The 11,871-nt window shown below is 37.6% G+C and overlaps 1 protein-coding gene across 5 annotated transcripts in view; it reads left to right on the forward strand.

Annotated features, from left to right (window-relative positions):
* Positions 1 to 11,512, forward strand: part of LOC121867298 (4-coumarate--CoA ligase 1-like) — a 33,926-nt gene extending 22,414 nt beyond the window's left edge. For 4 of the 5 annotated variants that reach the window (XM_042367193.1, XM_042367196.1, XM_042367194.1 and 1 more), the window contains exons 7-12: positions 2,089 to 2,235; positions 3,076 to 3,195; positions 4,905 to 4,985; positions 5,372 to 5,515; positions 6,738 to 6,903; positions 8,954 to 11,512. In XM_042367193.1, coding sequence (XP_042223127.1) covers positions 2,089 to 2,235; positions 3,076 to 3,195; positions 4,905 to 4,985; positions 5,372 to 5,515; positions 6,738 to 6,903; positions 8,954 to 9,069 — 774 coding nt within the window. In that variant the 3' untranslated portion in view covers positions 9,070 to 11,512. The remainder of the gene's footprint in view (positions 1 to 2,088; positions 2,236 to 3,075; positions 3,196 to 4,904; positions 4,986 to 5,371; positions 5,516 to 6,737; positions 6,904 to 8,953) is intronic. The other variant, XM_042367197.1, reaches the window with a different exon arrangement.
* Positions 11,513 to 11,871: the final 359 nt, after the last annotated feature.

Below are 11,871 nucleotides of genomic sequence, written 5' to 3' on the forward strand. Positions count from 1 at the left end.
ACATAGAGCAGCTGAGAACCACACTTCGCTCCCAGCTCCTCCATTCTTTTTGATAACTCAGGTTATTTTCCTTGCTTCACAGGAAAATTTCCAGGAGTCTAAACGATGCAACTCGCAGGAGCTGTATTTATTTACGCAAACACTACTGTACATGTACAATATTGTTCATACTGTAAACAAAATAATGTACACTACTGTACTACAGGTTGAACCTCCCTAATCCAGTATGTACTCTATTGTCCGGCACCTCCCGTCGTCCGGCAAGTTTGCCCGACAGCCGCTAATACCCACCGGCGCTAGTATCCATGGTTCGGCATACCCTTTGTTTTCATCTGGTCCTCGTGGAGTTTGGTGCGTTCCTAGGTATTTCAATTGTTTCTGTAATATTTCACTTGTTATATACCTCCTAAGCATATTTATTTTATTATTTCATTTACTGTACAGATATTCTTTTCTTCTTTACAGGTGAACATCACCAATTTATGTACAGGTACAGGCACTGTAACTATTTTGTCATTTTAAGTGTAGAATGAGAATTATTGTCTATCTATTTTCGTTTATTACAATTACACTGTACAGTAGAACATGGCTATAACACAGATATGTTCCAAGAGAGGTCGCTTTAAACCAAATTCGCACTAAATCGAAGTGTTGTTTCAATGGAATAATTTAGTTTGGTACTTAAGAGAAACACAAAATACTAAAAAGACTGTACCACTGTACATGTACAATATATTGTTAATAAAGATGTATCCTGATAACCGACCCATATAGGGACCGGGAATTTCGGGAAAAGTCGATCGTTAGTAAATCAACAGTTATCGAAGCAATTAATTACCTAACATTGAGGCACAGTAACAATATATTTTTAAAGTAACTTTTAGAGATTATTAACTTATACTGTACAATATTAGACATTCTGGATATGCATGATATTTTTAGAGTAGACAGTATTGTCAGTTTTAACAAACCGGTTTTTCTTCCAGCAAGCAGAGTTGGCCTGAGTTTTATGTAAATGTGAATTAACAGGTGTGGTCTGAAATACTGTTCGGGTTAAAGGAAAATGCTACCTACTCCAGAATTAGTTGTTGGGTTTGCAATTGTTCACTACACCTGGATGATTAACCCCTATGTCCCAATTGACGTTTCGTAACGTCCATCTAGGGCGCCCTAGTTGACATTCCAGAACGTGCGCCTTTACGCGCCATTGTTTGAATGCTCAGCGCGGGTTATTAGGTTCCAGCATGACAATTCGGTGGTCATGCCATGCGTAGGGTAGCATGGGTGGGCTCAGTGCGGTTAGTATGCATTAGCCTGTCGCCATGGAGAGTCGTCCCTCAACCTGGAGTCTGTCGCCGAGCACTTTTTATGAAAAATAATGCAAATAAAATAAATTATAAATTAATTAATTATAGGAATTTGGTATTATGATCAGTAAATATATGCATTACTGGCCATGCCGGACACAAAGGCGAGCAGAAAATGGCCGCTATCTGTGTAGTGACCATGAGCTCTCTGTCAAAACAAAACTGCCCTGTTATCTCCCTCACCACTGCGGCCCCAGGAAAGTTTCTAGCAGGTCAATATATAGTTTCCTTACTTTTTGATTGTTTTATCATTTAAAAAGGTTACAAATAATTTTGGGAAAAGTTTAGTTTTCTCGATTTACCCCGCATGGGGGGGTACAGCCAGTGGCACCCTAGTCCGGGGCAGAGGGGTTAAACCTGGACAAAATACTTCCTTTTAATTTTTTTATGTAGTTTTTCATGTATTTTAGGAAACATGGAAGAGCATTTTTTCATAAATTTGGGTCACCATGTCCACCACATGTGTCCACACTCGAAGTGTAGGACCAGCTCCAAGGCTCTTCAAGCTCTGATATAGTAATAATATGCTCTTGAAGCAATTTACTGTAGCCTTAATTGTTGAAGTCTGTACCAAAAGTCAGTACCAGAATATTTCATTGATGTTTTGTACAGTACAAATATCTGAGATTTTATTTCATTGAAAATAAGTAAGGTACCGGTACTGTATACCAGAGATAAATGTTTGTAATCATGACATCTGAGAGTACTTCTCTAACTGCAGGTAACGTATGTGCCACTTGTACCTCCATTGGCCACCTTTTTGGCCAAACAGGATATAGTTTTACAATATGACCTGACCTCTGTTAAGAGTATTATCTGTGGAGCTGCTGCTTTGTCTTCAAATGTAGAAAAAATTATCAACCACCGGGTAAGTAAAATTGGTTTCTCAGTGTATCTGTATATATCTACTTGTACATATGATGAAAGTTAACATATAATTGAATTTGAAGATACAGTATTGTCAAATTGTCACCTTCCCTGTTGATCTTTATCCCCCATGTCTACAGTCATTTTAATTTCCACGAGAATCATTTTACTCCTCCCATAACAATTTTTTCCTCCTCAGTAAAAGGATCGTTTCACCCACCTCCTTTAAGATCTTTACACCTCCATTAAGATCTTTACACCTCCATTAAGATCTTTACACCTCCATTAAGATCTTTTAATCCATCTCTAGGATCTATATTTTCCTCTTGGCTCAAAGTGAACTTCCTTTAGATATGAATTTGGAACAAGACACCTACAGAATATGATCACATGTCACCAATCAATAATGTTCTATTCACTCTTGTTTTCATGGTTCTTAGTGTGCTACAGTAATTTTATTCACCAAGACATCCTCTTTTACAGTTCAGTGGCTGGCAGCAGGTGTTTTCCCTAGCATACTGTTTTGTCATATTTTTAGATTGATATCAAGTACAGTATTCATTGTTAGGAAGTGCATGATGAGACCCTTTTTCTATTTTCCACTTTATATGCACTATTGGCAGATACTAGGTCTGCTCAAGCCCTTAGATGTTCCTCAACATGTGGTGATGCTTGTCTGTCCTGAACTAATAGACTTCTTACCTGCTTCTGTCACAACGTTAAAAGTAATTCTTTTTCAAGGACTCTCAGTATTCATCCTTATTTATGGTTTAGGAATTTGGGGTTTATTTTTTTAATAACTTTCAGTGAAACTATTCTCATTCAAACATTTAATTTTTAGCTCCCAGGTGTAAGGTTGAGACAAGGTTATGGTTTGACTGAAACTACTCTGGCAGCCTTCTCCTGTGAGAGAAATGAACCAGGAGCTGTTGGAAAAATTGTTGCTCATTGTGAAGCCAAGGTACAGCTCATATATGTTAAGTGAAACTGTAGTTTTAGAATAACAAATGTAGTTGAAATAAGCATACTGTAGTATGTATTTTTAGAATAATACATCTTAAAAGATTAACTAAATCCTAACCAAACTGCAGAGCTTTCAGGTACACTATTTTATTTGTCCTCACGATTTTTTTTACCTTAGCTAGTGTCTCATTGCCACATCCCTTAGTTATAGATATTTTGCAGTAGCTGTTTCTCATCCAATGTCGGGGTTGGGTTCCGGCCCATGTATGGGAAAGGGGAATAAGCGTGCTGATACTATGGCAAAAGCAGCTACTTCTCGCCCAATGGCAAGTCGTTCTCCTCTACCTGCTTCTGATATAAAACCAGAAATTGAGCTGCCATTAACTCGAGTTGGAAATGCAGGTGGATGCTGTCAGAGCAAACAAGCTCCGCGACATCCACCCTGCACTGAGTGCCTGGGGATATCAGGGACTGTCACGCCACGAAGAGACTGCTTTGGCCCGCCTCTGCATTGGTCACAAACAGCTGACCCTGGTTTTATAATGTAGAGGGCGCCCCCTCCCCATTGTGATGACTGCATGGTCCCATTGATCGTTTTACACCTGCTGGTGGAATACCCCAGTCTCAGAGATCTTCGTTACAAGCACTTCTCCCGGTGCTGGGGCAGAGTTGGGTCTTACTGTCTCTCTTTGGTGCTGGGGGAGGAGTAAGTAACATAGGAGAGGACGTCGTCTCCTTGTGGAGGAAGCTGACCTTCTATATAAGCATTGAGTTTTATCTATTAATGTATAATTGGTTTTATGAAAGTTCCGTTATTTATTACTTTTGTTGTACCTTGCATTATTTTATTTTAGTCTTTTAAGCTTTAATTTTAATTCAGCTGCTTATGACCTAACTTGTTGCATTGCCAGGGATGTAATTACAGTACCACAATCAATTTAATGCCAATTCCATGGACTTGGTAATAATACAGGTTTATGCACCTACAAATGATAGTGAGGATGAAGTCATAGAAAATTTATGATGAAGGTTAAAGAAAATCAAAAGACACCGTGAATTTTAATGAATATATGATTATAATGGGTGATTTTAATGCAATCCGTAGTTGGGAAAGGGAAAGAAGTGCCAGAAGTAGGGCCACTTGGGTTGGGTAATAGAAATGAGGGGAGAAATACTAATTTACTTTTGTGAGGAAAACAAGACGATAATTGTAAGTACATGGTTTGAACAACAACCTAGGCAGCTTTATGCATGGACAATGTCAGTAACATTGTCAGGAATCAAATAGATTACATATTAATTCAGAAAAGCAGACACCAGAAAGAGGCTAGAGGCCTTAGAAATGTGGTGTTATAGGCAAATATTAAGAATGAGTTACACTGACAGGAAAACAAATGAAGAAGTAATAAGGTTAGCAAAAACTTCAAGAGAAACACTGTACTTGAAATGCACAGAATAGGAAAATAATATAATTAGGGATGAAGGGATAATAGAAATATTAATGGGCAAAGTTGGGGATAGGAAGGCCAGGGGAAGGCACAGACCGGGATTGGTGAATTAATTTAAAATCTGGGTCCCCAGAAAGATACAAAATCTTGGAGGATTGTTAAAAACAGCTCATTTAGAGTGGGGGACTGTGATTGCCAACCCTGAGATATGAAGACATTACAGTACTCTTGTTGATTGTTTATCTAATTTCATTTTCAGTTTGTTGATATGGAGTCAGGGGATTCACTTGGCCCAAATAAAAGAGGAGAGCTCTGTATTAGAGGTCCATTAGTTATGAAGGTAAGAGTTGTGCTTTATGCAGGGACATTATTTGGTACATATTTTCATATTAGTCTTTTACCCTATACAGTATTTTGTGATATGATATATAACTTCTTCTCATCCCACAGCCAGCTTGATTATTCACAACACATTCCAACCCTTGTTATCATTATATGTTTATGTAGGCTCCTTTAGAGTCACTCCTCTTGCTCTTACATTTATTCAACAATTTTGCTGTAATTTTGACATTTGTGTAGAGACTGTAAGTGATTAAAGTGTGTAGAGAAGGATTCACAATTTCTTCCTATTTCAGATGTAACCTTTTTGATGCTATTTTACATTTAAAAAAAAAAGTTTCATCAAAAAGGTTTTAGTATAATCAATAATTGGTACTTTTCTCATAGGGTTACTTGAATAATGAAGAAGAAACAAAGAATATAATTTGCGATGGGTGGCTACATACAGGCGATGTTGGCTACTACACTGAAGACCGCATCACATATATTGTGGATCGTATTAAAGAACTTATAAAGTATAAAGGTTTCCAGGTATGTAAATAACAATAATTAAAGGACTTGGTCACCTTTAGTTGAACAAACTTTTTCCAATACCAGTACAGGAGGTCCCCAACTTACGAACGAGGTTAAACCTGAAATTTACAGTATTGTACAGTATTTTATTTACCTGATGACTTTTTTTTACTTTCATTTAATGTTTTCTGTCATTCTATTTCTTCTTTTGTCTTAAATAAAGAGATTTTAGATGTACATAAGGACTTAGGCTGTGATATAGTGGGGTTTTAAACATTGTTCTGTAAGTATGGTATGCACATAGAATGTGTTCCTACTTACAGACAGATTCGACTTGAGAATGTCTTCAGGAATGGAACCCGTTCGTCACCCGAGGACCCCCTGTAACTAATTTATTGTTATTGAATCTTGAATATCAATTTCCTGTGCTCTCACAAGGGATTCTATTACACTACAGTATAACACTTAACATTACGTAACACTCATCTCGGTGAATACAGTTGTTGATAACCAGATTTTGTCTCATTTTCAACCTAGAGTTCTATCACTCATACTTTTTTATTGTTGATTTAATAGTGTTTTACTAACCTTGTTATGCACTTAAAGGTCTTAGTTGTTGAAGTTCAGTTATAACATTATACGTAACAACAGTTGATTTTCTTGAAACAGTCCAGATAAGCAGTGTTATGTCCAGACATCCCACATAAATACACTTTTATCGGACTTTCCCATTTTCTTGACCGGGGTCTGCCCCAATTAGTCCTGTGTATCAAGGTACTACTGTACTACACACACACACTCATACACATACAAAATGTAAATATATAATAATAAAAAATATATTTATATATATTAAAAATCTCTCTGCCTCGGTCCGGTGTTTGGAAATGAACACATTGTACAGCAGTTTCGATTTGGTTGGTATTTCTGATTGTGAGTTACACCTGATAATAACAATGGTAACCGCAGTATACCACCTATTTTCTAAATGTATTGAAGTAGGGTGAACTATGATACCATATGGAAAACTAATGACAAGAAAAGGGGCAGATACAGTAATTGTATTTTGTGTGTGTACCTGTAGAACTAGTTGTAATGATTTTGCTGAAGAAATACTGTATTTCTATTTCAAATTTTTTACAGTCTCTATGCACATTATAGTGCCACCAGCATGCATTTCAGTTCTTGGTTATCTTTGCAAATAAAATTTATTTATTTATTTTTTTTTTTTTTTACTCAGGTGGCTCCAGCTGAACTTGAGGCTCTGTTGATGACAAATGAGGATATTTTTGATGCTGGAGTTGTTGGAGTTCCAGATGAAGAAGCAGGAGAGTTGCCCAAAGCTTATATATCACTGAAAGCTGGGAAGACTGTTGTGCCAGAAGACATCATCAACTGGGTACATGGTAAGTGTAATAATCATAGAATTTATCAAAGCTTGGGTACAGTAAGCCCTCTCAATCCTTAAATGGGAGGATTACCATCCATTCCTGACCATTAAAATGCACATCTTGCATAGTAATGAGTATTTTAGTCTATAGAAATTCAACTTACCTTGATTATTTCCTTTAAGCACAGTAAACCCTCGATAACTCGGCACTTATGGGGCTCTGGCCTTGCCGAGTTATCCCAAATTCTGACTTATCGAGACATTTCCCCCCCCTACAAAAATACAACAATAAAAAGTTATTGACCCATGTATGTGTACATGTTATCACTATACTAAATGTAAAAAAGTAACACTTACCAGCGCTTCAGGTGAAGAATGAAGCATCATAGTAGGTGACATAGATGCATGGTAGGTGACACAGAGGTATGGTAGGTGATACAGAGGCATGGTAGGTAATGCAGGTGGCCAGATATGCCGAGATTTTCCCAGATAATTTTATGTATCTCGGCATTTTCCGAGTTATACTAATACATTCCGAGACCATATCCATGCTGAGCTATATGAAGTTCCAAGTTATCAAATGCCGAGTTATCAGGGGTTTACTGTACAGTAATACCCCGATTTACGCAGTCAATTGAACCTGTGGAGGCCCGCGTAAAACGGGAAACGCGTAAATGGAACAGAACATATCGGATTAATTGAAATAGAGACTGGGCCGTCCCCCAAACTCCACTTTTTCAGACACAATGCCTACGTTGTAGTAAAAATAACATCTTAATTTTATGATGGTATGCAACACAATTAATAATTAAGGGAAATATCAATAATATTAGGTTTTTTAACACTTACATAAGTAGAAAAGATGGCTGGGCACACGGGGATGGGGGGTTGGTTCCGAGGCAGAGGGCAGATTATTGGCACTCACCTGTATCACTTGTATCAATTGTATCACGATCCACCACAGAGGCTTGCAGGGCCTCTTTGTCAAACCCCTCAAAGTCCATATGAGTCCATATCCTCACTATCACTGACTTGGGCCGGCTGTGGTGGGTAGTGGGTGAAGAACTCGGTAATGTTTTGATGACTGGGCGACCTTGTGCGCACCCTGCCTGTGCCGCTTCCCGCGTATATGAGTACAGTGAGTTCTGCTATAACGCGTGTTTTGACAACGCGAATTGGCTCTAACGCGATTTATGAATAGAGGAACGATATTTGTATAACGCGAACGCTTTTTTGCTGTAACGCGATTTTTGCTTACTATTTCTCCAATTTTGTGGCATTAACTGTGAATATGGTAAAGAAGAATATCTCCAAGAAGCGTTCTGGTGATCGCATTCCCAGTGATGATCGTAAAAGAAAGGCTATAACCCTTGAAGAGAAGCTCGATGTTATCTACCTCAAAATCACCCTTCTCCCCCATCAAGTTATATTCATATTTTTTCAAGGTAAAGTGTTACATTTACTGTATGATTTCATTATTAGATATGAATGTAACATTTATTTAGACTGTGCTATCCTTTGTGTTAGGCTAACTACTAAATTTTTTCGATTTCGAGTAGTAATCTGCACCTAACCCTATTTTCTCCATAAGCCCTGTTATTTCTATTACGTGAATTTCTATAACACGATGTTTTACAAGAACACAACTATCGCGTTATAGCAGAACTGACTGTAGATGCACCGCGTAAAGTGTGAATTCCGGTTCTGGCGGGGTACCACGTAAATGTGGAAACATGTGAACGGGAACCGCGTAAATCGGGGTAGTACTGTACTGTGTTTCATTAATAATTATTTTCTGTTGCATCATTTTAAATTAACATCATTTTGGAAAATTTAAAATTTGTGCACTACCACCATTACTTTTCATAACATCTGTAAACAATTTCCTCCACTTCTGGCTCATTCTAGTCAATAGCAGATGTTCCCAAATATCTGGACAAAATCATGTCCATTAATGGTAATATCTGGTGTTGAGAAGTCTCTTATTATTCTTTTCAAATTAGTTTATTAAATTTGCTTTATACAGAAGTATTCATTTTTATTTGTTTTACTTTCTTCTTAACTAGATATGGTAGCCCCACACAAACGCTTACGAGGTGGTTTGGAGGTAATTGATGTTATCCCACGCTCACCTGCTGGCAAGATTCTCCGAAAGCAACTAAAGAAGAAGATAAACTCATGAAAGAGATGCATCGTGTGAGAAGAGGTGATTGTGTTTGGATCATGATAAACATTTTAAAGAAAGGCCTGAGTATACAGACACAAAGGAAGGCTTGGAAGTACAGTAAGCGGAAATTGTGTATGACAAGAGGAGTTTTATTTTCAGAAACATGAGAAATACTTTCAGGAATATACAGATATACAGTACTGTACTGTATGTAGTGTAAGTGTAATCTGTATCTGTGCTTTTACACCCATTTACAGTCACACTGTATTAAATGCAGAGATATTTCAAACATTGCGAAAAAAAAAGATACAGGTACACACACACACACCTCCAAAAAGTATCTTTACAAGACAACAGGAGTTGCAGTGTTAATTTAAAATTCATTGCACCCTTCCATGAAGATGCTTTTTAGAGTTTTTGCATATACGAGGTGCGATCCAAAGGTTCCCGCACTGGCTTCATAAAATCTTTATTTTTCAAGATATTAAAGTGAAACTTTAGTCACCCTTAAAATATTCTTCAGAGGCCTCAATGCAGTGCTGAATCCCCCCCCTCCCACTTCTGGAAGTCCTTGTTGGTGAGGCTGGAGAACACCTTCTGTGATGTGTCCTGGATCCCCATTCTGTCCATGATCATCTTCCCCTTGAGGTTCAATTTGAACTTCGGAACAGCATGGCATCCCAGTGGCCCCCCACCCTCCATACTCTCCGGATCTGGTCCTCTGTGACTTCTGGCTGTTTCCGAAGTTCAAATTGAACCTCAAGGGGAAGATGATCATGGACAGAATGGGGATCCAGGACACATCACAGAAGGTGTTCTCCAGCCTCACCAACAAGGACTTCCAGAAGTGGGAGGGGGGGGATTCAGCACTGCATTGAGGCCTCTGAAGAATATTTTAAGGGTGACTAAAGTTTCACTTTAATATCTTGAAAAATAAAGATTTTATGAAGCCAGTCCGGGAACTTTTGGATTGCATCTCATATGTACTGTACGTACTACCATAAAATCCAAATATATATTTGAACCTGGGTGTCTGTTATAAGGCTGATACCCCCCCGCCCCCTCCAAAAAAGTGATTTATAATAGATTCTTTAATCTCATTTTAAATAAAATACACTGTTGTGATTCTGAACAAAGTTAAATTTATTAAGAATTGAATTATATAAATTGTCACTGCAAATAACTACCTGTAGTGTACCGTGACCATCATCAAGGATTGTTTCATGTTCATTACGTTCTATTTTTTAGCATATGGGGGTGAAGTTGGGTATCCTTAGCCACTAGTTATTGAATACTTTTCACTGTTTACATACATAATGTATGTAGGAAAATAAAAGTTCATTGAAATTTGTTAATAATCCATAACAAGTCTTGAAGACAAGATGCAGCAAATCAATGTTTGACGTTTGTGTATATTAGTGCTTATAAGTCGGTAATTTCTGTGAAAAGGACATTACTGAACAGCTTCCAAACTAATGTCTGTGATAGAGAGAAGCTTCAGGATGTGGTTCTACATCTTTCAGATCTTGTGATGGAGTCCATAGCCTTGAGTGTCACCATAAGGGACAGTGCTTTATTACATTGTTAAGCTAATTAGAAACATTTAAAATAATATCATTAGATTTAAGAATGAAGAATACGGTTCCTCACATCAGCTTTTCCAGTATAGTGCAATGGAAAACCTATGCAGAGATGGCAGGAGTCTTAAAAATGAGCTGTCGTGTACATTTTATAGGTGACAGCCCATTATTAGTTTTGGCCACACTTAACCATTCCAGAAATATTTAACTGTATCACCAAGGGACAGTATTATTTATGTTCATTTATTACAATAATACAGTATACCTGTAGTATATTTTTAGTACATCGCCAACATGGTGAGAACTGTTAATTTTACTATTGAAAATAATGACCTCAGGAATACTACTACTGAATATAATGATAAATTAGCTCCACCACACACATATGACATGCTATTTATGCCACACATGTTTATGTTACACACTGCACACATATGATGCACTAGCTATGCCACATATTAGTTACACCATATACAGTACAGGTATATGATACTCTAGCTGCACCACACTTGTTAGGTTAGCTGCACCACACATGATGAATTAGCTGCACCACACATGATGAGTTAGCTGCATCACACCTGATAAGTCAGCTGCACTACACATGATAAGTTTGCTGCACCACACATGATACACTAGCTATGCCACACATGATAAATTAGCTACACCACACATGATAAGTTGGTTACGCCACACATATAATACACTAGTTGCACCACATAAATTAGATATGATAAACTAGCTGCACCACATATGATATACGAGCTGAACCCAGGGCTTGGGAGAGGGGAGTGTAAATGGCTACCAAAACACCAGAGCCTGCCGGCAGGGAGCCCAATACAGCCTATAGGCTGTACCAATGATTAAATTTTAAAAATATTTTTGAATACGGTCTTCATTATACACCGGGATGTGTCCCAGAAAAATGCAACTTATAATTAAACATTTTATGATGAGGAATTTCCCCCCTTAAGAATGAATGTAATTTGGGGTATATTACAGTACAGTACAGGGTACATGCATTCCAATGTGTATAGTACTACCCCTTGAAAGCTCCGGATATGTCCCAAGAGAAAGAGAGCTTTCAGCAAATCAGCTTACAATGGAGTCATTATAACATACTGTATTGTACTGTAGTGTATTTGATATGGAGATAAGTACATTCCTAACAACATTAGTTGTTACCTTTGAATGATACATGATGGCTCGATTTGGCTACTTATACAATAAGACAACTGAT

This window comes from Homarus americanus, unplaced genomic scaffold, assembly GCF_018991925.1.
Source record: "Homarus americanus isolate GMGI-L3 unplaced genomic scaffold, GMGI_Hamer_2.0 scaffold6317, whole genome shotgun sequence".
Classification (NCBI taxonomy): domain Eukaryota; kingdom Metazoa; phylum Arthropoda; class Malacostraca; order Decapoda; family Nephropidae; genus Homarus; species Homarus americanus.